The sequence below is a fragment of the Passer domesticus genome, chromosome 20 (assembly GCF_036417665.1).
Source record: "Passer domesticus isolate bPasDom1 chromosome 20, bPasDom1.hap1, whole genome shotgun sequence".
NCBI lineage: Eukaryota > Metazoa > Chordata > Aves > Passeriformes > Passeridae > Passer > Passer domesticus.
The window spans coordinates 7,708,569-7,731,459 of NC_087493.1; the positions used below are offsets into that span (position 1 = coordinate 7,708,569).

At 50.4% G+C, this 22,891-nt stretch overlaps 1 protein-coding gene across 1 annotated transcript; it reads left to right on the forward strand.

The window, feature by feature from the left end:
* The first annotated feature begins 2,415 nt into the window (after positions 1-2,415).
* CDR2L (cerebellar degeneration related protein 2 like) lies at positions 2,416-22,241 on the forward strand. Its single transcript, XM_064395954.1, has 5 exons — positions 2,416-2,954; positions 15,310-15,422; positions 16,785-16,933; positions 17,821-17,985; positions 19,479-22,241. The coding sequence occupies exons 1-5, from the start codon at positions 2,876-2,878 to the stop codon at positions 20,362-20,364; spliced, it is 1,392 nt and encodes a 463-aa protein (XP_064252024.1). The 5' UTR covers positions 2,416-2,875; the 3' UTR covers positions 20,365-22,241.
* The last annotated feature ends 650 nt before the right edge of the window (positions 22,242-22,891 follow it).

Sequence of the window (22,891 nt, forward strand, 5' to 3'; positions counted from 1 at the left end):
TCACCCTTTCGTTCTCGCCCTCCCTGCCGCAGCCCCTTCCCTCCCGCACTGTGCTCCCCACAGAGCCTGCCTCATCTCCACTCACGGCTTTTCTCATTTCTCCTTCCTTCGCTGTCCCCTCCTGCCTAGGCTCCCTCTGCCTTCTCTGCCCTGCGCTTTCCTTTACAGCCCTTTTCTCCTGCCCCATCCTTTGCCTTATCCCTGCATCAAGTTCCTCTGCTCTCATGTCACCGCTTTTCCCCTTTTCTTGCCCCTTCTCCCGCTCTGCCCGCAGCCTTTGTGCCCTGAAGCTCCTGTCAAGGCATCTCCGGCCACTCTCCGAGCCTGGTGCCAAGCCCAGATGGTGCAGAGGTACAAGCAGGATGCCCCTAGCCCTGAGCTGAAAGGAGCCAGGAACAGGCACGCTCCTAACCCAGACCCTGTTCCAGCACCTTATGAGGAGCTCATTGCATGCACTGGCCCATTAACCCTAATGAAATTCCACCCACACACGAGGAGAGGATGTTTTATAACCCTGGGTGCTGGGAATTCAGGATTTGGCACTCACTGAGCACCTCAAAGCAGATGTTTGAGGGCATTCTGTGCTGCCTTTGAAGCCATCATCGCGGTTTTCCGCTCTGAGCAGCTCTGGGAACTGCAAGCAGGTCTTTTTGGTGTCCCTAAGTTATATTTCACATGCTCAACTCTACAACCTTTCTTCAGAAAAAAAGTGAGGTAATTCCATCGTTCTGCAAAAGAAAGCAGTGTGCTGACTCTCCAGCTGGGGCAGACTGTGGGAATTCTCTTTTTTTGGCATATAACCTGTACAGGAGTGTGTTTGACTCGATTGAGTGACATATGAGATCTGAGACATTCTGGTAAAACCTACAGGAAAAAATATTTTCACAAAATCATGTAATCTGGCTTTTGCTGCCAAACAGCCAGGGACTTTGCATCAAAATACTCAATATGGCCACAATATACAGATAAATGATAAGAATTTATTATGAGAGATGTTATAAGAATTCTGTTACAAACAGAATACTTTTCAAAAGCAATTATTTCTCACAAATAATAGAACTCTAGTCCAACTGCCCGACCACTTCAGGTCTGACCAAAAGTTGAAGTATGTCATTAAGGGCATTATCCACATGACTCTTCAACAGGCACAAGAAAGTTAAGATTTTCCCATTTCTGTATTAAAATTGCTTAGAAAAATATCTATGACCTAGAGATGGCTTTCTCTCAGATACACCACAAGTGCTTGACTATGTTTGCTGAGTTATAAATGCCAAGTTGAAGAGACTCCTTGATCCCGGTCTGTGACTGTATTAAAGCAGATGACTTTCCAAGCAGCCACTGAATTTTCAGAATGTGTGTATGTGATGGAGAGCTCTATGAGGAGAAAAGGAGAGAGGAATAGTCTATAATTCCTCCCTTATTCCCATCTTTATCCCCCTCCTCTGCTGTGGTACACAAGAGCTGAGTACTAGCCCTTGCTTTAATCACCCAGGGGCACCCAGCTGCCTGTCACTGCTGGATTGGATAGAGTTTTCTGACACAAATCCCATCTTTTCTGGATGCACAGTCTGCTGCTCTTGCGTAGACACTTTATATTGCTTTTTCTGTAGGCACCATTGCAAGGTAATGCCATCAAATTTAAATCTGTGGAGTTCTATCACTCAGAAGGAAAAAAAACCCACAAAAAAACCCTCAACAACAAAAACAAAACTATCTAAATTATCTAAACACATTGACACACTGTTACTGTCACAGAAGTTGATTTGGATCTTAGAATCTCTGATAGATTCCAGGGCTGACAAGCACAAATAAATTCCCTTATGCCAAACTCCAGCTAGGAGAATGACCACATCTCTAACCCTTATTCCATTAAGGTGGCAAAATCCAAGACATTTTCTGAATTTACTTATATGTAACAGACACATTTCCTCCTCAGAACTTTATAAATCCTGATTTCCCTGAGTTTTAAGTTCATTCCATCCTTCACAAACCTAAGAAAAATGAAAGAGGAACCTGCATCAAAGGCACTGATTTCCTATCAGAGTGCAAAATAACACGGGGCTGGAGGAAGACACCACGCTGAGCAAATGCTGTGGGGCTGATTGTGTGGCGTGTCCCCTTCTGCAGCCCCAGCTAAGCGGGGATGGATGATCCTCTTGAGGAACAAACCCAGCCAGGCAGAGAAGGCGCTGAAAGCCCCGTGGCTGCCCCGAGTCCCCGCGAAGCCCACGGCGAGGCAGGGACACGGCATTCCAGCCGCAGGACAGAGCAGGGGGCTGCGGGACGGCTGGCAGGGCACCCCAGCCCGGCACCCCGCTCCCCGCAGCCCCGCTGTCCGCGGCACGGCTGGGCGGAGAGGAGGAGGAGGAGGAGGCGGAGAAGAAGGAGGCGAAGGAGGACGGTCTCGCCTCGCCTCCCCCTTCCCTCTCGCCGGTTTTCTTTGCAGCATTTCCATGCTAGAGGTCCCCACCGAGCTGCGGAGCGAGGATCTGCCTGGCTGCGCCGGGCCCTCTTCCTTCCTTTGTGCATCCCCCAGCCCTGTGCAAGCCGTGCCCCCCCGCCCCGGCCGCCACGTCCCCGCTGCATCCCCTCCTCCGGAGCCCCCCCGGCCCTGCAGGCAGGAGGAAGCCGCCCCCCCGGGCACGCAGAGCCGGGGCAGCGGCCAGGCACCGGCTGCCACGTCGTGCCACCTCCTCCTTCCCGGCCCGGTCGGGGCACCGAGGCCGCATCCCCGCCCGCATCCCCGCCCGCATCCCCGCATCCATCCCCGCATCCATCCCCGCATCCATCCCCGCATCCATCCCGCTCCGCGCTCCGGAGGCGCTGGGCCCCCCTTCGGCGGATGCTGCGCGTCTCCCCGGGCCGCTGGTGCTAAATGCTGAGCGCCGACAGGATGGAGGAGTTTCAGAGCGAGGAAGAGGAGCCCTGGTACGACCAGCAGGACCTGGAGCAGGGTAAGGATGGGGCACGCCGCGAGCTGCCAGAGATGGTGGGCCAGGGGATGCGCGGACCAGAAAACGGGCAGACCCCGGGGACGGGAGGGTGGGATACCTTCCCTCTGTTCTGCTGTTTGGTCGGCAAAGCCAGCGCCACATCCTGCAGCGGCAAATCTCGGCTGCTCCAAACCGCTGTCCTGGCCGAGGAAAGTTTAAAGCCCATGGATAGAGGCAGGGAGCCCAGAGCTGTCCTAAGCACTAGGGCAGTACATAATTTATTGTGTTACATCTTCAAGGAAGCTGGTTCCCAAAAAAACTTGCTGCAGGCAGAATCAAACAGGGGTAGTTATGACACTGCTTTTATTTCAGAGTAGTCCAAGGTAGAGTTACCAGCCACATTAGTTAGAAATTAATATATGGGAAATAATGTATTGCTAAGGATACTGAAAGTCTGTCTCAAAAGCTTTGCTGTCCAAGCCCAAATCCAAAGGGATCTTCATCTTCTTAGTCACCTAATTACTTCTGGAGATTTTTCCAATCAGCCATAATATCAGGAGAAATATGGGAGGAAAAGAAAAAAAAATCAAGGCCAAGTTTTGAACAGCAAAAGAAGCCTTGTTAGAAGATAATTGGTGACTTCTGTAGTTTGCTTTGAAGTAGAAAATAGAATAGAATGTTTATTCTAAGACTGGACAGTTAGTGCCTGTGAGTATTTGGGTTTGGTTTTTATTTTTTTATTTTTCTTATCTTAATATTTTGAGTCAACACGCAGTAAGTAAATAACTGGGAGAAGTCCCATTTCAGGCCAGTGGCCCAGGAATGAGCGGGACTGATTTGGCAATGCAGAGCAAACAATCATTCCTACCTGAACACAGTTCCCCTCCTCTGGCACATTGTGCTATAGGTACAGTTTTATATTTGTTTTTTCCAGCTGACTGTCAGCAGGGATGTGCAGTCCAGCTGCAGTGCCTCAGCCCACCATCGCTCCAGTACATTATGTCATGATTTGAAGTTTATACAACTTCACTGCAGGACAGGGGCCCAGCAAGGAATGATAACCAGCCCCCCAGGGGTTGTCACAGCTGGGCTTTAACCCCAATTTCTCAATTAACAGGAAGTAGTGGGACACTGGGCCCTGTTCTTTGAAACACAACACTCCAACAAAGCCAAGAGCATGGAGATGAAGCTGTCAGCTGGATAAACAGTGCAGCCTTTGAATGCTCAGAAATTCACATTTCTGGGTGACGTCTTCCCATGGCTCACAAGGGGCCTGGGCACTGCTCCAGGGGTGGGATGTAGGCAGAGGAACAGCAGAACTAGGGATGAACAGAGGGACTGTTGAACGACATGGGACCAATTGATTTTTAGCCTAATGTTGTCCCTGGTGTCAGGTTCATGAGTCAGCACTGGCACTGTACAACTGGCTCACAACAATAAGAGCACCTTCCCACTACAGGCCAGGTTCCCAGCTCTGTCCCAGCAGCCCAAAAACAGAATGACTGTCTCCAGATGATGGACTGAGGCTGGATAGAGGCTCCACTTCTGAGCACATACAGAACTGGAGGAAAACACACACCCAAAACAAAGCCCAGCTTTGGGTTTGCAGCCTCCTGTATATGAATAGGGGCTGCACAGGCTTGCACAAACTCACGGAGAGATGCGGGAAGGCTTTAACTGGAATCAGCCAAATGGAAAGGTCCTACGGGGTAATTACAACCGTAATTAATTTGCACGGTACACAAGCATCACAAAGGACAGTGCTAGACTTTGTCCACATGCCCTGTGCCTCTGCATGACACACAGAGGTCTTTGGTGGCGGCACAGCCATGGAGCCCTTGGTTTGGGAATGGGGGGTGGAGCACAGCACAAGGCATCCAGCGTGGCACGATTAGAGGCATTACTAAGAGGATTGGCACGCCAGGAGCCCAGGGTCGCACAGAAACCCACGCCTGGCAGCAGCACCAAGAGGGCAGAGGACAAAAGCAGAGGCTTAAATCCATTCCTTAGGAGCAAGAGGTGGGAGAAACAAGAAACAATCCAAGCTAGGAGAGCAGAGAGGGTTCTTCCGTGAACCAGTTGGTTGCTGGGCCTTTATCATCATTTCACAGCATCATCAAATATTTATTACATTTACATCCAAAACTGTTTGCTAAGCAACAGATGGCTTAACTGGGAGCTCTGTGATGATTATGTTAATTAACCATTTTAGCACCAGAGTAGAAATCATGCCTCCAGCTCCACACCAAGTACCTGTTACTTTCTTTGTCATCCTCCATGAGTTTCACCTTGCCAAAGTAACTATTTTTTGCAAAATAATAAATCCCAATCACTCTTTCTTACCCCTGAAGTGTCCACAGCAACAGGGTGCATCTAGCACATGCTTTGGAAGCAGCAAGATCTGGTCCCCAGGCTCGAGGCCCTTCCAGCCTTGGTCAGGTTAAGCCAGTGTCTTTCAGATGCCTTTACCTGTTTCCTGCACACTGTAACACTCTGTGGCTCAAGGCATTGTACCAAGATGCCTCAGCACACAGGAGACACTCAGGTCCCAGCCAGGACCCTCAGCAATGACATGGTAACAGCAGTGGTGTCCTGTGAGGCTTCCTTTGCAATGATGTTCCCTCTGGGAAGGCTTTCTCATTTGAGAAACGTGGTAAAAACGGAGCTGCAATTCCCTCATAGCCTGACTTAGCTTATTGCTTTGTAAGCTTGAAGAGATATCAGTGCTGCTTTGGTCCAGCCACCTTCCACGGGCTGGGGAGTCTGTGCCTCTAAGTGTTAAAACCAGGATAAAATTCTGGTGAACATTTTCCAGCCATTGTGAACTGATGATGTGGCTATGGTTGCATCACATCCTGTGCACAGAGCCTACGTGCAGGCAGACCCCAAGAGAATGAATGAGCTAAAATTAGAGAGTCTGAGCTGCAGATAAGTGGGGGCACCTTTCCTGTTCATCAGGAGCGTTTGTGTTTGGGAGGGCTGAGTGCCAACTCAATTGCATCTGGATCCAAACAGACCCAGCAGCTCTGCCAGCCACTTCCAGCCTTCCTCTCACTGCAGCAATCTCACAAGATGAATCCTCCTTGCAATCATGCCACTGCACTCCCTGATCTTCCCAGCCTCCCTATCCCCCTGCCAGCAGTCAGAGCAGAGTGCAACCCAAGAGGAGGCCTCTCAGAGCCACCCTTCTATCCCTGGCCCTAACCACAGCCTAAGGCACATGGGGGTTTCTTGGGTGTCCTGCATGGGGCCAGGAGTTGGACCTGATCATCCTGATGGGTCCCTTCCAACTCAGCACATGCTAGGATTGTGTGAGTGTGGAATGATTCCTTTTTGTCAATAAACAGCCTCTCACTGCTCTGAGACAGGCAGCAGGACCAGAGGGAGTGCAAGAACCAGCACATCACCTCATTGCCACTGTGAGACCAATTGTCCTCCAGGGCAGCCACAGAAACCTTTGGGCCAAACCATCTGCAATGCAGGCTTAGGACGTGACAGCTGTAACCTCGAAAGGTCTCCAGATTTAAGGATCTTTTTTAATTCCTCCTCCTCTTGCCAAGCATCTGATTGATTGAGTACTAAGAAGGAAATTGACACAAGGTGCTGAGCTTGCACCATTCCCAACTCATCCTGTAAAGACACAGGGTCACCAGTGCTCCAGTGACCACGTCCTGGCATTGGGGTGAGCCCAGGGGATCCATGCTGGCACCCACTGGCACCCACACCTGCACCACCCGGGTGCTCCAGAGCACTGCAGTCCACTATCAGCTTGCCCAAAGCATTCACTGCACAGGGGAGCTGGTGAAACTCATATTCTGCCCCTCAGGAGGCAGTTATCCCAGCAGTCCAGGGACACACCTTGCCTGTCCTCCAGGAGCACAGCAGCTATCCACCCTCCCTCCCTCCCTCCCTCCCTAGAGGCAAGCCAGAAGGACAGAGCTTTGCCTGCAGTAGCTGAGCCACTTATTTATTTAGCAGTACAGTCCAGCAGGTAGCTTATGGAAGTGGAAAGTTTTCAGTGACTAATTGCTGAGCTGCTTAGGAATGACAAGAGGGACTAGAAAAGTCACAGGAGACAAGGAAATAAGATGACAGGTTAGTCTAAAGAAGTGATGAGAGACTCCAAATATGGGGGGGAGGGAAAGAATACATATAGATGTATTTTCCTAGAGTGAAAATTCCCTTGTTACATGAAGGCAGCAAGAAAAAAGGGCACAAGAAAGCCAAAAAGGGGCACAAGAAAGCCCCACACAGCAACTTTCACTGAGAGACCAGAAGCTCTCCTCTCCACGTCTGCTGAGCCCAGGCACATAGTTCCAGCTGTGGGAGGGAGCAGAATTAGAGGAACTGCTGGAAAGGAAACAAAAAAAAAAAAAAAAAAAAACTGAAAAAACCCCACAAAAACAAAACAACAAGAAAAAACCCCAAACAAACAAACAAAAAATCAGAGTTTTCCATATCTCCTATCCTGAAACAATCAGCTAACAGTGGCAATTCTCCTTGGCAAGGCCATGCACAAAGAATTTATGGTGTGAATCCTGAAGGACGTTTTCCCCCAGCAGCTCTGAGCCTGAGGGACTGGGAGCCAAGGCACCAGCCACTAACACCCTGCACACAGAGCCTGTCCCCCCACTCCAGCATTTTCCAGTCCTCTCTCTTTGCTCCTGTACCAGCCAGTGCTGGCTGGTGACAGGGCACATGCACTGACTCAGTGTGACAGGCAGGAACTACTCAGAGCAGTGACAGCACCAGGGTCCCATCCTGCTCCTGCTAAAAGCAGTGCCAGCACTCAGGATCACGCACTGCCCGCTCACTCCCACTCTCACTCTGTCTCCTCTCCCAAAAGGCTTTCCCCAGAGCAGCACAGTGCTAAATTCCCACCTCATCTCACTCCAACAGGTCTGTGTGCTGGCATTAAACACGCCTTCAGGGTTTCCAAAGTTTCTACTTAATCTGCCCAAAACCACTATGTGATATGTGGGCCAAGAATTTAGGAAAACATCTCCAATACAAAATACCCCAAAGCAGGGAGACCAGATGTTACACAACTGCTGCTTTTGCACAGCTGGGAATTTCAAAGGGATTTTATGTTTGTTTTTGGTTTTTTCCATGTGTATTTAATAAACAGTTATAAACCATCTCTCCAAAAAGTGACAGTTCTAATGGCTAAAACAGACTGTTCCTCTACAGCTTTCTGGGAAGCCACTGTAGTCTATCCCATGTGCAGCTGCCCTGGCCCTGCTCAGTTAATTTGCCTCCTCTCTGAAGAATTCAGACCTTCAAGTGTGTAATATCCAGGTCCACGCTTCTTGGACTCTTCCAAATTTGCAGCTGCAGCACCAGCAGTTGCAGCAAGGAGGTGATCATGCCACCCTCCAAGTTTTCCAGGTCCACAAGGAAGTGTTGAGTCCTGGGAAGGACCTGAACTGGGAGGTGGTGGTCAAGCACTGGTGTCTGCAGGAGGAGGCAGAGCAAGGAGCAGCACAGCACACCCCACAAGCATCAGTCTTTGAAGCAGAACTGTGTCAGGGACACTGGTTTGAGTGTTGGGCCCCCAAAAGAAGTATTGCTCTGCATCCTGCTCAGAACTAGTGGTGGACATAACATCATTTTGAGAGTGCATCAAGTATTTAATCACTCCCTTTCCCTGCAAACTCAGACTGGAAGGTTACAGCCCTGTGCTCTTGCTGTGCAGCTGCACAAACAGCACTGGTCACTCACCTGAGGTCAGGATCTCTTCCCACATGGGCAGCATCTCCAGCCTGTGCCAATAGCCAGGCACAAGGCAGCTGGGCTGTGAGCTGAGCACCTGGAGGAACAGGGCTTCCTAAACTCCCCAGCAGCAGATGGGAAAGGAGCAGAAGTGGGGCAGCACCCTGCAAGATGATACAGTTTTCTTCAAAGTCAGGAAAAAGTGCTGATGGAGAAGAGGTGGGCAGGTTTTTGGTGTTGCTGCAGAGGGTCAGGCTGTTTCTGCATTTACCTGTAACACATGAAAGGTCTCTGTACCTGTATGCCTCTGGACATGAGAGGTAGCAGACAGAAGTGACCAGCAGTGGCAGTGCTGGCAGGGGCCGTGGGGGCTGCCACAGCTGCACAGTGACAGCTGTGCTAGAATGGCTGCTCCCTGAGTGCCCTGAGTGTCCAAATCACTCAGTATCAGTGGTTCCACCTGCCTCCCCCTAGCCAGAGGGGAGCAAGGGCATCTGAGTTGGCTGAGAACGGCTCAGAGTAGGGGAACACATTCAGGAGCAGGGCAGGAGGACTGAGATGGTTGTGGCAGCCCAGTGCTGTGGGCACCATGCCCTGCCACGTGAGCACAGTGACCTGTCCTTCACAGGGAGCCTTTGCTCGGGGCTCTGCACGTGCACAGTGCTGTGCTGAGCACCCTGGTGCTCATCCTCCTTCTCCATCCTGGGTCACTTACAGCCTCCTGCCCCCAAAACACAGAGGGGAGAGGAGTTCTGCCACATGGCAGCCATCCACGTGCCTGTGTCTTTAGCTTTAAAAGAGTGGAAGCCTTTATTCACGGTTTTCTGCAGCCCAACATAATTAATTAGTTGGAGATTTGCTGCCCGGGGGAGGAGTGCATGCAGGAAAGCTCTGGCTCCCTTTCTCCCTCCTCTTTCTTCACTCCTCCTCTTCAATAGCCCCACTTGTATATATTTATTTAGGACATTCTGATCCAGGTGCACTATCAGAGCCTTGGAGCCACCAGTCACCAAGCTCTTTCAAGCCATTTTAGCCTATAAGGCAAACACAGGCACTGAGGCTGTTCAGATAAGAGAACAGCAGGAAAAGATGCAGATGGGGCCTCAGCCATGGTCTAATAACATCCTCTGTGTTCTCATGCTCTAACAGCTTGGCAAAAGGCACAGCAATTGCTGTGAGCACAGGGATGGGACTGCTCTGTGTGTGTTTGTAGAGACACAGCTCAGAGGTGACCACCCTGGGTCTCAAGTATTTATATACACAGGAGAATTCAGAGTGCAGGATGATAAGAGGGAAGAAAGAAAAGGCATAAATTAAATCTAAAAAGTCTAGTGAGCATCTAAGAAGAATAAAGGAGAGCTGATAGAGGAAATATCGAATAGAACTGAAAAATATAGAAGGCAAGGAAGAGAGCAGCAGGGGCTGAGAGAGCTGGAGGACTTCTCTGCAGCACAGCACAGTACAGACAGTGCGTCCCTGAGCCCCTTGTCAGGGATTTCCACTCCTTGGTGATGCCCAGGGGAGCTCCAGATACCGTGGAAGGAGCTGTTCTGAGTGCACTGGGCTTGCCTTGATCCCCTGCCAAACACCCCTCTGCCACCACCTGAGCCCCCCCACCAGGGACACTTGCACAGCCAAAGGCAGCACAGGAGCACATAACAGATTACACAAGAGAAAGAAAAGGAAAAAAAAAAATTAAAAAAAAAACACTAAGCAGGAAATCCAGCAAATCTCATTAGGGTAACAAAAATGCCAGTGTGACCAACATCAGCTCAGCCCAACAAGAGCCACAGTTTGAAAGGAGGAGAAGGAAGAGGAGGAGACAGCTGTGCTGCCAGGGGCTTAGGCACCCTGTTTGCCCTCACCCAACCCCAACAGAGGCTTTTCCCCACCTGCTTCACTGGGGCTGTTTTACAAAGCAAGCCCTGCCTTTGTGGAACACGCCACTACACCAAAATAGCAGATCCTCCCCAAAACCACACAGAACACCAAGTGCAAAGCTGAACTGAGCAGCAATGTCTGAGTTACACCAGTGTAAAAGCAATGGGGAATCCACATCTCAACAGTAACCTCTGGAAGCTCTACCTGGCCTTGGGAAACACTTTCTTTGTAGAATAGGCATGTTGGAAAGGCTTTTTCAGGTTGTGTTTGAGGTGCTGCCAGATGGCATTTGCCTCCCTGCTCCCCAGCAAGTTCCATTGCAATGCCTTATGCAGGCCAAGTACAGAGATTGCTCCCATCACCTGCCATGGAGCATCAGTCAGTGATATACAAAAGCTGATCTTCCTTGTAATATACCCAGGCAGCACAATGCCTTGCAACTATGAAGGAAAATAAATGAGTAGCAAGTATACCCTGTCCCAGGGTAAACCAGCATAGCATCATTCATTTAGACTTTGAAAGGAATAATTGCACCCACCCCTGACTTTAAGTACCCATGTGTAATGGAGCAGACAGCAAATGCCATTAAATTAAACGTCAACAGCATTAAACATCAGTTCTTAACTCTCAGTGTACCCCATCCATCAACTCACAAGCACCCTGAGCTTCCTCCAGAGACCTCCCCACCCTCCTCCCTGCTCTTCAGCAGATGCATTCACCCTGTGCAGCACAGGGCAGGAGCAGCCCTTTCCACAGCCCCACATTTAGGAAGGGACCACAAGTAATTCCTTTGTACACGCTCAGCTGAAAAGGACCTGCAAATCCATAAACCTTTGCTCATCTGTGCCACACAGCAAAGGACTCCTGTGCCCCTGCAAGCTGCTGGCTTTGCAGGACAGGGACAGGGCTGGTTCATTAAAGGTGAGGAGCCAAGTGCAGCATCCCCAGTGTGTTCTCTCACAGCCTGAACATGAGAATGCCACACTGCAAGAGAGATGGCAGGGGAAAGACCAAAGCAGCTGCACCAGATGGTGGCTTCCTCCAGAAAACTGCATTTATGAGGAGCATCTGAACAGCCACTGGATCATCACTGAGGCACGAGCAGCCAAAACCTGCCCAGCACCAGGCTTATGTTCTCTCAAAGTCACAACCAGGAGGTGCTGGAGGGAAGAAACCCCTCCTGAGGGCTGTGGCAGAGTGCTCTGCTCAATCAGACACAGGCCTGCACTGGGAAGGCAGAAACAGCTCCAGATCCTCTTTGAGCCTCGTTGCAAGGCTGGGGAAGCATCCAGCTCTGCCACAGCCCCCTGCAGGAACATCCACCTGTGCCAGGACTGCCACAGGGTGCTGCCACGAGGGAATAGCCTGCAGTCTGTCCCTCAGCCTCTTTCCATCAAAGGCAACCTACTACAGCTTTTGGATGAGGATGGTTTTGTTTTCAAACTTCCTCAGTGGCACAGAGGTAGCAGAATTATTGCTGGGCTGCTGCTGCTGATCTGTGCAGCTCCAGGAAGGTTCCTGCTTGATGTTCTGCCCAGCCCTGCTCCTCTGTACCAAGCACTGCTTGGATCCAGCTCCTGCTCCCTTCCCACCATATGGTCTCTCTTCCCATCCCCACCCTCCTTGCTCAGAGGCCTTTCCCATGGAAGCTTTCAGAGAAATGCAGTTTCCATCCCTCCCTCCCCTGCTCCACAGGCACAGCCCTCTGGGGACACAGCATGTCTCCTTGGCTGGTGTTAATTACAAGGGTCACCTCAGTGTTGCAGTACAGGGAGTCAGAGGGCACCAGGCTGGTACTGCATGGGACAGTTTGCATCCATAGTTCTCATTTGGCAGCATCAAGACCCCGTTTTTGAAGCTGAACATGGTTTCACAGTGGTGCCTGCAGCACAGGCAGGATGTGGAGGGATCGGGCACATCGAGCAGACACACAGCACTTTATTTCTCCTCCTGCATCCAGAGGTGAGGGGGAAGGGAGGCATCAGCATATCTGCTAAATTAGGGCAAGTCCTTCAGCACTGGCTGGCTGGTCTGACAGCGGAGAAGCAAAGAGGAATACAAAAAATTGTGGGAAAACCATAGTACTGTGTAGAAAGGATTCCTGAATCCCTACACAGTTCTTTTTCTCCCTCAAACAACTTAGTGAAATTTCACATTCAGCCTCAGGTTTCCAAGGTCTCTGTGGAGAGCAGCTGTGTGCTCCCTCAGCCCAGGGAGAGCCACAATTAGTACAAAGATCAAGAGGGATCTGGTCTAAAGACGACATTAAAGCACTTCCACAGCATCCCCCTCCTCCCCCCAGCCCCATAAGCTGGGGGGACCAACAGGTGGGGAAGAGGACTCAGGCACAAGGGGCTGGATGAAACAGGATTACCAAGGATGCTTTGGCTGGCAGGCAGAGAGTGAGGGAGTGTGTGTGACAATGGCTGAGGCAGTTAAAAGACACTAAAAGAACCAATTCCCCCATGTCCTTCAAGCCTGGAGTCTCCCAGGCCCTTTTTTCTCAAAATGGAAATGAAGACTCAATTTCCTTCTCAGAGCCAAGCCCCATTCTTTCCTCTTTCCCACTCATCCCCAAACGCTGCCCATTTCCCCCATTAAATTATTGCTGACAGAGCCCTTTAAATTACAATGCAGGATCTTGCACTGCCTAATCCACTTAACTCAACCCCAGCTGATTAAATTGGATGCCATATGGTGGGAGAGCACTGGTGTAATCCACAGGGATGGGGACACACTTGACTCATTACCTGGAGCACAGCACGGAGCCCTCTCACTCCACACCTCCACATCAGGGCCCTGCTTGCTGCCAGGGATGTGATTTCCAAGGTGCCACTCTCCAGGAACAACACTGGCTCTGGCAAGGTGCTGCTGATATTAAACACAGCCCCAAGCAGCTTAAAGGCACAAATTATCCTTCATCTCTGCTGGCATCTGGCTGTTCCCCCAGCCCCAGCTGGTGTAGCAAACACTCAGGTCTCCCAAGGGCACTTTATAAACGAGGGAAATTTGGTGCTTGGAAAAAACCAAATAGTTGGGGGAGGTCTGTCCGTGGGGAAACGTGCCAATAACTTGATTGCAGGGAGAGCTGCAAATGCAGTCCTCAGACTGGGTCACTGTGCAATGAAGAGGATTATAATTAAAAAGGTCACAGCCCTTTTAATAATAACACCCTGCAATGCAGGGCACAGCTGGAGAGCACATTCCCATGGACAGGGGAGATTCGAGGACATGCTGAGCAGCTGCTGGCAGCACCACATCTGGGGAGCCAGCAGAAAGAAACACAGGCAACACGCAGGGTGGTAACACGTCAGCACATCTCACAGCACAGCACCATCCATCAGGAGAGCCCCATCCCAGGCACTGACAGCACTGTAGCTCAGCCCCTGACAAGCACTCGTGCCCAAGGTCAGCGTGAGCCTCATTTTGTGATGAGTGAGAGGTCAGGGCTTTCCCAGGCTCAGAATACATCCCACGAGTCCTGCTTCCCCTTCTTCTTGTCTTAGTGACCAAATATCCCTCTTTCCCAATCAACTTCATGGCCACTGAAGAAAATGATAGCTACTCTCAGCCCTGACAAAGCCTTTTCAGAGCACATCATTAGATGCAGACTAGAGGGGAGCATTACAACAGGCTGAGAAAATGCCAGGGCAGGAGACCCAGGTCCCCCATACCCTGCAGGACTGTCACTCCTTAATCACCTACAGCTGCATGATAACCACACCAGAGAAAGAAAGAAAGAGCAATAATGCACACCAGGACCTGTTTCCTTACCTTTTGGAAGGATTAAGGTGAGAATTTCACTCTGCCCTCCTAGGAGCTGTTACCTCCAGAAGCACAAGAAAAATGAAACCCACCTGCTCATAGTCAGGTTTTAAGAAGACAAACAATTCCTGTTCTTAGGAAAGCTGTTCTCAGAGCCAGCTGTGCTGTCCCAGCCTCACAAACAGCATCACCTTTATGCTCAAGCTTTGGCCAACACAGGATTCACAGGGCCTGGAGGCTTTTTCTTTTCCCAGCAGCAAAACCAGCATTTTCAACTGACCACACTGCCAACATCTACTTTTCCCTGCATTTCTCCTGAAGTCAGACTATTTCAGTAGCTTCCTAAGGGCGTTTAGAGGTGGCAGAGAGTGAACACAAAGTAGTTTGTCCTTTCCCTGGAGCTGCCCCAAGGAAAGAGCCTTGGATTCAGCTGCTGCCAGGGTGGCACATCTGGGAGGTGCCTCCAGCCCCCTCGGGCCACACAGGGTTTTATTACTCCTGTCAGTCTATTAGTGGGTGATGGATGGAGGCTGACAGGGAAGGCAAGGCACTCCCTTCGTTAGAGATAATAATGTAATTTAGAGAGCATCCCCAAGGCCCTGCAGGGCTTTACCAACCCTTTGCTCCATTCTCATGGGTGCTGAGCCCTTCTCAGGGATAGGGGATGGGGGTCCTGAGCACCTGCCACAGCCCAAATCCTGGGCTGATCCTGGTTACAGCATGCAGGGAGTGCAGGAGGGTTTTGCAGTCAGCAAAGCACTAAATTGTCATTGCATGGAGGAGCTGCAGAGTCCTGAGCTTGGCCTCCCCTTGCTCCTGCAGCCCAGCAAGACAAGCAGCCAGATCCTGTGTGTTCTGTGAACATACAGCCAGGTCAAAACGTGCCAGTAAAACCAGTATCGTGAAAAATGTGCTGTTGTGCTTGATGTGGGGTCACTTTTTGGGGTAGGGGGAGATCCCAACACAGCCAGCCATGGAGCTGTAGGAACTGCAGCAGCTTTGTCCCTCTGCTTTTCAGACCTACACTTGGCTGCAGAGCTGGGGAAGACACTGCTGGAGCGAAACAAAGAGCTGGAGGACTCCCTGCAGCAGATGTATGCCACCAACGAGGAGCAAGTGCAGGAGATTGAGGTAGGGACACAGTCGGGACAGGGGTGGGGACAGGGGCTGCTTGGCCACCACTGTCACCTCAGGGCAAAGGTGGGGAAGGGGCACTTCCACCAGTGCCAGCAGCACAGATGCCAGCAGAAAGGCAGGGATGTGCTGTGGGGCATGGAAGTTGAAGTATCTTCTGTAAGTGCCTGAAGCACTTAAGAAGTTTGAGTTTTAAAGTCTATTGATGCATTAAAGCTCATCCCGGCCCTGGAGAGGGTCTCGTTGCCCTATGAACTGGCACTTTCCCTTTTCTCACACCCTCACTCCCTGCCCAGATGTGTACACCAGATTTTGGCACCGGATTTTGGCACCAGGCTGCATCTGGGTCACGTTTGGCCTTCCCCTGCACATCCGTCAGCCTTCACACTCCCTTCTCTCTGCTCTGCTGCAGCTTTCCCTTGATCCCAGAGATTCAGAATCACATTTGTTCCCAGCTGGCTCCTCAGCACCCCAATAACACAGCCCCCTTTGTTAGAGGCATAAAATAGCTCTTTCTCCAAGAGCTGCAATCTAAACCCCCATTTCAAGCATCCTGTGGGGTCAGGGCAGTATTTCTAAGAGCTCACAGAACTGATCTTAGAGGCTTAAACCTGCTGTGCCTGGGAGGGTTTCCATCCACTGAAAACCTTCTAGGGATCTGTGAGTTAAAAAAGACTGGACACCCCCTGATTTAAAAGGACACAGGGCAGAGGAGCTCTGCCAGTTCACAAGAGCAGCACATGATGCTGCAGGGATCAGACAGCTGATGTATGAGGGAACCAGTGGATGGATTTAGTCATTCCCCCTCCAGCAGCCCGTCAGAAGCACATCCACCATAGGATCTGGAATCTGGCCCCAGCTGAGAGTGAGCACCTGAGTAGATGCCCCTCTCCTAGTCTTCTGAGGATAAGATTTTGTAATGGCAGACTTACAGAAAAGGGTGTGCAAATCCCCAGAAACCACAGGTCTCCTCATATTTCACAGACTCAGAGTTTTAGCCTGAATTCCCAAGGAAACACAGCTTCTGCAATCGATCCGTCAGACGATCCAGTAACCAAGTGGCCAATTTCAGTCAACTTTCAGTCCCAGGGATATCAGCTTTCTTTGGCACTGGGAACAAAAAAGCAGCTGAATATAGGGAGATAGAGGTTAGTGCCCTTCACAGAGGGCAGAGGAAGTTCAATCGTATTTTAGACACAAAAATATTTACAGTGGTCGGGGGCATGAATATTTTAACTGTGGAAGAGCCTTCAACCAGGCAGAGCCAAAGAACACATTGTCAGAGAAAACAAAGGCTGTTGGAATTCCTGCTTGTGGAAAACCCTGGGTGTTTGGGTTTTTTTTCACTTTTCCCTGCAGTACCTGACCAAGCAACTGGAGATGCTGCGGCAGATGAACGAGCAGCACGCCAAAGTCTACGAGCAGCTGGACCTGACCGCGCGGGACCTGGAGCTGGCCAACCAGAAGCTCGTGCTGGAAAGCAAGACTTCCCAACAGAAGATCCAGTGGTACAGCCTCCCCTGGATCTTCAAATCACCTTTCCCCTGCCCCAAAGTGCAGCCTGTCACTGCTGCCTGAGCCATTCTCTTTTGCATCAGCCCACTTTTGCAGATGTTTAGCACACAAGTGTGTTGCAGTAATACCACTTATCAGGGGTCAGCCACAGTACAGACATCCCTAGGATGAGGGCTGGATAAAGGAGTGTCTGAAGCTACCTGGAGAGGGGCACAGCAGCCTCTCCTCAGATGCTTTTCCTTGGAGAAAAGGCACATAATCCTATCAGGGAGATCCCCAGCACACTGCCCTGAAGAAACACCAGGCACAGATCCAGCAACTCATGAAACCCTGGCTAGTCCATGCTGAAACACCAGTTTATGAATAAATTTTCTTTCCTAAAACAAGCCCATGATCAAGGTCATCCCTAAAAACAGCAGCCTAAGCCATGTCCTTGTAATGCAGCATCATTTGCAAACAACTGTGTGGAGAAGGAATTTCTGAGCAGAGTGTTTTTCAGATTATCTGCAGACAGAGCAAAACAAAATTTCTGCCCAGTTTCTGTGTTTCTCCACAAGATAAACAAAAGGAATAGATGCTTGTTTTAAGTGCCAAGATGTTTCAGGAGAGTGCTTATGTCCCAGAGGTTACTCCTTCAGCCAACTGATTTGAGGACAGAAGGATTCAAATCAATCCCCCTGCCCCTATTTTATAACCAACCCCATTCAAGAGTGACCACATAGAGAAAGACCAGCAAAAAAATAAGTGATGTCATGATCCCAGGGCACACACTAGAAACTGGAAGCACCTTCCCTAGACTGGATTTCTCTATAGGAAAAACAAACCTTTTAGGAACCTGTAGCACCTGACTCCTCACCTGTGCTCTCTCCTCTCTCTGCAGCTTGACAGAAACAATCGAGGGGCTGCAGAACCAGGTGGAGGAGCTGCAGAAGCAGGTGGAGGAAATGCGGAGCTTGGAGCAGCTCCGTATCCGGAGGGAGAAGCGGGAGCGGCGCCGAACCATCCACACCTTCCCCTGCCTTAAGGAGCTGTGCTCCAGCCCCAGGTGTGGAGCCTCTGCTGTGGCAACCCCTCCAAAATGCTCCCCACAAATGGGAGGTGGTGGGTGAGCCCCTCTGGGTGTCACAGAAACCTCTCAGACACACAGGGTGGGCATCAGAGCCTGAAACCCACGGCTGGAGCTGAAGGGGGGATGTTCCTCTCACCAACCCACCTGCCTAAGGTGGTGCTGGCAAGGCAGAGCCTTCGTGATCTCAGCACAGTGATACTTCCCAAACCAGCACAGCCCATTTTCCCTTTCCCAAACCAGCACAACACCAGCACCTCTGGCTCACTGAAACCATTTGAGATGGTGCATTTTGTGCTGCATGACTCCATCACTCCCTAGGAACACCAGGCACACATGCAGATACAACATGTGCTGCCAAGTGCTGTACCTTCAGCACTACTGCAGCCCTAATCCTCCTCAAAACCCAGGACTGTGTTAATTCACTGACCTCACGAGGACATTTCTTGCTCAGCTTTGTCCACAAAAGAGGGTTCTTTAAATAGATAAGCAATCAATAAACTTTGTTACTGAAAGCATCCTCTGCCAGAGGATATGAACCAAAGACATTTTCATTGCAGCAGCAATGAGGATGTTAATCAGGCCATAACGTGACCCCCAGCAAAATCCACTTAATGTCTCTGGGTTCTTTCCCCCAATCCCACTCTCCCCCCACTACCACAGGACCTTGGGCCCCCTTGCAGCTCCACAGTTGGCTCTGAAGGTCAGGCTGCCCTTCAGTGCCTTGAAATTTGTTCAATATCCCTCACCAGAGCCATGCCTCCCAGGGGAAGCCATGGAGCTTGCACTTTTCAAATCTGTTCTAAACAAACAGGATGCCATGGGTGCTTCACTGAGGAGGAAAACCCAAATTCCTGAAGGGAAGGGGGAAGAACTTGTTATCATTTCCCAGGCAATGAAGAAGGGGAACTTCTATCAAAAATCTGTTTGCCTTGCCATGTAAATCTTCCCTCACTCCCTCCAGAGCACCTCCCAGACACAGGGCTGCACTGGCAGCAGCATTTGTGCTTCAGAGTTTTGGCTGGGTGGGTCTGGGGTTGTTGCCATATGCTGTGGGTAGTTGGTGAACTCCATGGTGCAGAGAGCAGCTGATGGACTCTAGCAGGAAAAACCCAAAGCCACCTACTTTCAGCTCAGACTGGTAGCACTGGAACATTCATTCTTGCTTCACTGCAATGCTGGTGGCTTGGCTGCTAACCAGATGTGCCTTTTACCTTTTAGGATCTCATTTCCCTCCTGTCTTTTATTGCTGCTGTCCAATAAAACTGCAAGTTCTGTGGGACAGAGATTTGCCTGTGTGTCCAGAAGAGCCACACCTTGTGGTCTCCTGGCACATGGAGAAGCACATCTCACTCCATGAGCTCATGTCCTTTTTGGACATCAGTGGAACTACTTACATAACAATAAAACACAAATCCCTCATGGGAGTACTCCTTGGTCAGAGTCTCTCAAGCATCTTTCTCCTCTTTCAGGTACGAGGATGCATTCCAGGTCCACAGCTCTTCCACAGAATTCAACCAGAAGCCGCTGGAGAGGGAGAACGAGCGTCTCCAAGCCATGGTGAACTCGCTGAGATCCCAGGTGAACCAGGAGAAGCAGCGGAAGGAGAGGGTGGAGCGCGAGTACACCTCGGTTATCCAGGAGTACTCGGACCTGGAGCAGCGGGTGTGCGAGATGGAGAACTGCAAACTGCGCATCAAGGAGCTGGAGGCAGAGCTCCTGGAGCTGCAGCAGATGAAACAAGTCAAGAAGTACCTGCTCAGCAGAGAGGACAACCTGTCCGAAGCCCTCCTTGAGCCGCTCAACAACGCCCCAGAAGCAGATTACATCGACCTGTCCGAGGAGGAGGGAGGCAAAAGCCACGGGACATCCATGACCCCTTCCCCAAACCACCCGGTGCGGAAAAGCTGCAGCGACACGGCGCTGAACGCCATCGTCACCAAGGACGCCGTGAGCCGGCACGAGGGCAACTACACCCTGCACGCCAACAACGTGCGCAAGCGCGGCATGTCCATCCTGCGCGAGGTGGACGAGCAGTACCACGCCCTGCTGGAGAAGTACGAGGAGCTGCTCAGCAAGTGCCGCCAGCACAAGGACAGCGTGCGCCACGCCGGCGTCCAGACCTCCCGGCCCATCTCCCGCGACAGCTCCTTCAGGGACTTCCGAGGAGAGGGGCACGAGCTGGAGGAGCGGAAAACCATGGAGAAGACCATCAGCAAACATGTGGAGGCCGTGGACAAGCGGCTGGAGCAGAGCCAGCCTGAATACAAGGCTCTCTTTAAGGAGATCTTCTCCCGCATCCAGAAAACAAAAGCAGACATCAATGCCACGAAAGTGAAAAACAAGAGCAGCAAATGAGTCCTGGCTCTCCGCAGCTCCCACGTGCAATTGCAAGGGCCACATCTCCTCTTGAGCCCCAGGAAATGCCACGTGGCCCCTCTGCTTTGAAGGCTCGAGAGGTCTGCAAGTGAGAGAATGTCACTGGGACCCAGCTCACTTTTTTAAGCTTAGGCTCTGGACAACCCATTGGGACAATTGTACATTGTAGTTAGAGGATTTCAGAAACCACATGACGGATCTCTGCATGAGTTACTGCCGCTGCCAGACATCACAACAGCAATGTAAACCCCACCATGAAAGAAAAGAAACCAGTCTCCCCCTCCACCCTTTTTCAGCTTGTCCTATAGCCCAATTATCTGCAAGCAAAAGCCTGGATGTCCTCCAGCATCCTGCCACAGCTGGAGTACAGCACCTCAAAGTAAAACAAAAAGCCATCAGAACTTTAGGGGCTGCCCCAGCACAGCAGCCCAATCCTCCAGTTAGGTTTTATGGCTGAGAACCTATGCTTGAACCCAAGAGACTTCTGTCTCTGCCTTCCCCAAAGGGCAGCGTGGTCTTGCTATTTAAGCCATTCTCTTATCAGTCAGGTTTTTCAGCTTTTTACAATGCAAGCTCATTGCAACTGGAAAAACTTGAAGAGAAACATAAGACTGATTGTTCCATCTCCATCAGAGTCGCTCAGTGTTTCAGTCCACACTCTCCAGACCTTGCAGGCATGTGGGATTTATTCACGTTAAGTCTGCTCTGGTATTTCAACCCAGGTGAAGCACCGTGCCTGGTAGGAAGTCGGTGCCTAGGGCTTTCCCATGGTGAGACAAGAAGTGCTATTACAATATCAGAGACACATTTTCATCTCACGGTCTGGGTATCAGCTCCCTGTGCTGTGCTCTTCAAAAGGTCATTGTCCCATCGTAGCAAATTCCTTAAAAACAGCTTGCATGGGCTCAAAACTGACTCCCAGGGACTCACACACAAGCCAGGGGATGCAGCATCTCCCAGGTCAGGAGTCTGGCCCTGGCAGTAGCACGGATCACACATCACCCCTCACTCCTGCTCCAAACATCTCCCCAGCCACAAGGACAGATTTCAGCTTCCTGCTGAAAATAATCTTTCTTGTCTGAGACACTGTTGCCTCTCATGTTCCAGTTCCCTTTCCAGCATTGAAATCTCCTCACTTTGGCTTCCACAGACATGCAAACATGCAGCCAAAAGGCCTCTGCAGTCTCAGGAATCACCAGTTTCCAGCTTCCATGAACTAGATGATGACCTTGTACAGTCAGACACGTTTTAGGCAGAGAAGCAGCATCAAGTTACAGCTTAGGCAACACCCTGAGCTTTGAGCCACAAAACCCAGCAGTTCAGTGTAAGCAACCCACTCTGTAACCCCCTGGAGCAACCATCAGCTACATCTGGATTCTGTTTTCACCAGCTTACATCCCAAAATCTTGGGTCAACAGCTGGAACCTTTGCAACATTGAGAGAAAAAAATGCGAATGTGGCTTTGGAAGGGGAAGACTGTGGAAATGGAATAATCCCCTCCATCCAGGGCTCTGACGCTACAAGGAGTGACCTTTCTTTCACTCCACGTGGAATTAATACAGAAACCACCCCCCCCAAACCACCCTCTTTTGTTAAGATGTACACAGAGGTAAGTTGGCAGGAGTGTGATGTGCAAACCACCCCTGCTCCAGAGGTCTCCTCCTCAAAACCACCAACTGCTCTTCTCTTCCACACTCTGCATTTCCAGGTGCCCCACAGCCCCAGATGCATCAGGAGCTGCACACACAGCTGTGGCTACCAGCTCTGTAACAGTATGGAGAACCTTCATGCCTTATTTATTTATAACGGAAAGCAGTTGTCTAATAAAATAAAATAAATAAAAATGAACCAGAACAGCAAGAGAAGCGTTGTTGATTTCCTGGGAGCGTTCACCACCCGTTGACTTGGCACTTGTAGCAGTGTTGGTTTAAACCAGGCAGTGTTTGCCCTGCAGTCAGCTGATGCTGCAAAGGTGTGGGAAGGGAATCACCCTCACTTTCTGTTTTAAACAATCTCATGTGGATCAGCATCACAGTTAAGTGCACAACACATTAAATATATCTTAAAATGCTCTATTCTCGTCTCAAATACAGAGAAATGTTTGATTTTCTCACAGCTCTTACAGCTCTTTTTCTTTTATGAAGAGCACAAGAGTTAATTCTTTGATTTTCAAGTACAATTTGGGTCGAGAAAGTGCTTCAGGCACCCTTGCAGAAAGGAAAGAGAATATGCTGAACTATTCTGCTGAATTATTTATATAACACACATTTTTGTGCACTTGGGCTGCCGACGCTGCCACGCGATCAAACCTCTCTTTTGTCAGCTCGGAAGTCTCTGTAAAACCACACAATTTCTAAGCTCCCAACTCAAATCCTATTTTTCTTTTGACCTTTTTTGCAAACCGCAAATGCAAGAATGACTGATGTAAGTAACATGATATTAGTACTTGGCTTGACAAAGGCACAGCTGCCATGTATCAGCAGCATGTTCAGCAAAGCGCTGAGGG

Excerpts from the sequence above, each read along its gene's own strand:
- CDR2L (XM_064395954.1), top strand. The coding sequence starts at position 2,876 with ATGCTGAGCGCCGACAGGATGGAGGAGTTTCAGAGCGAGGAAGAGGAG. Across the intron at positions 16,934-17,820 it reads TCCCAACAGAAGATCCAGTG|CTTGACAGAAACAATCGAGG; the intron begins GTACAGCCTCCC and ends CTCTCTCTGCAG. Across the intron at positions 17,986-19,478 it reads GAGCTGTGCTCCAGCCCCAG|GTACGAGGATGCATTCCAGG; the intron begins GTGTGGAGCCTC and ends CTCCTCTTTCAG.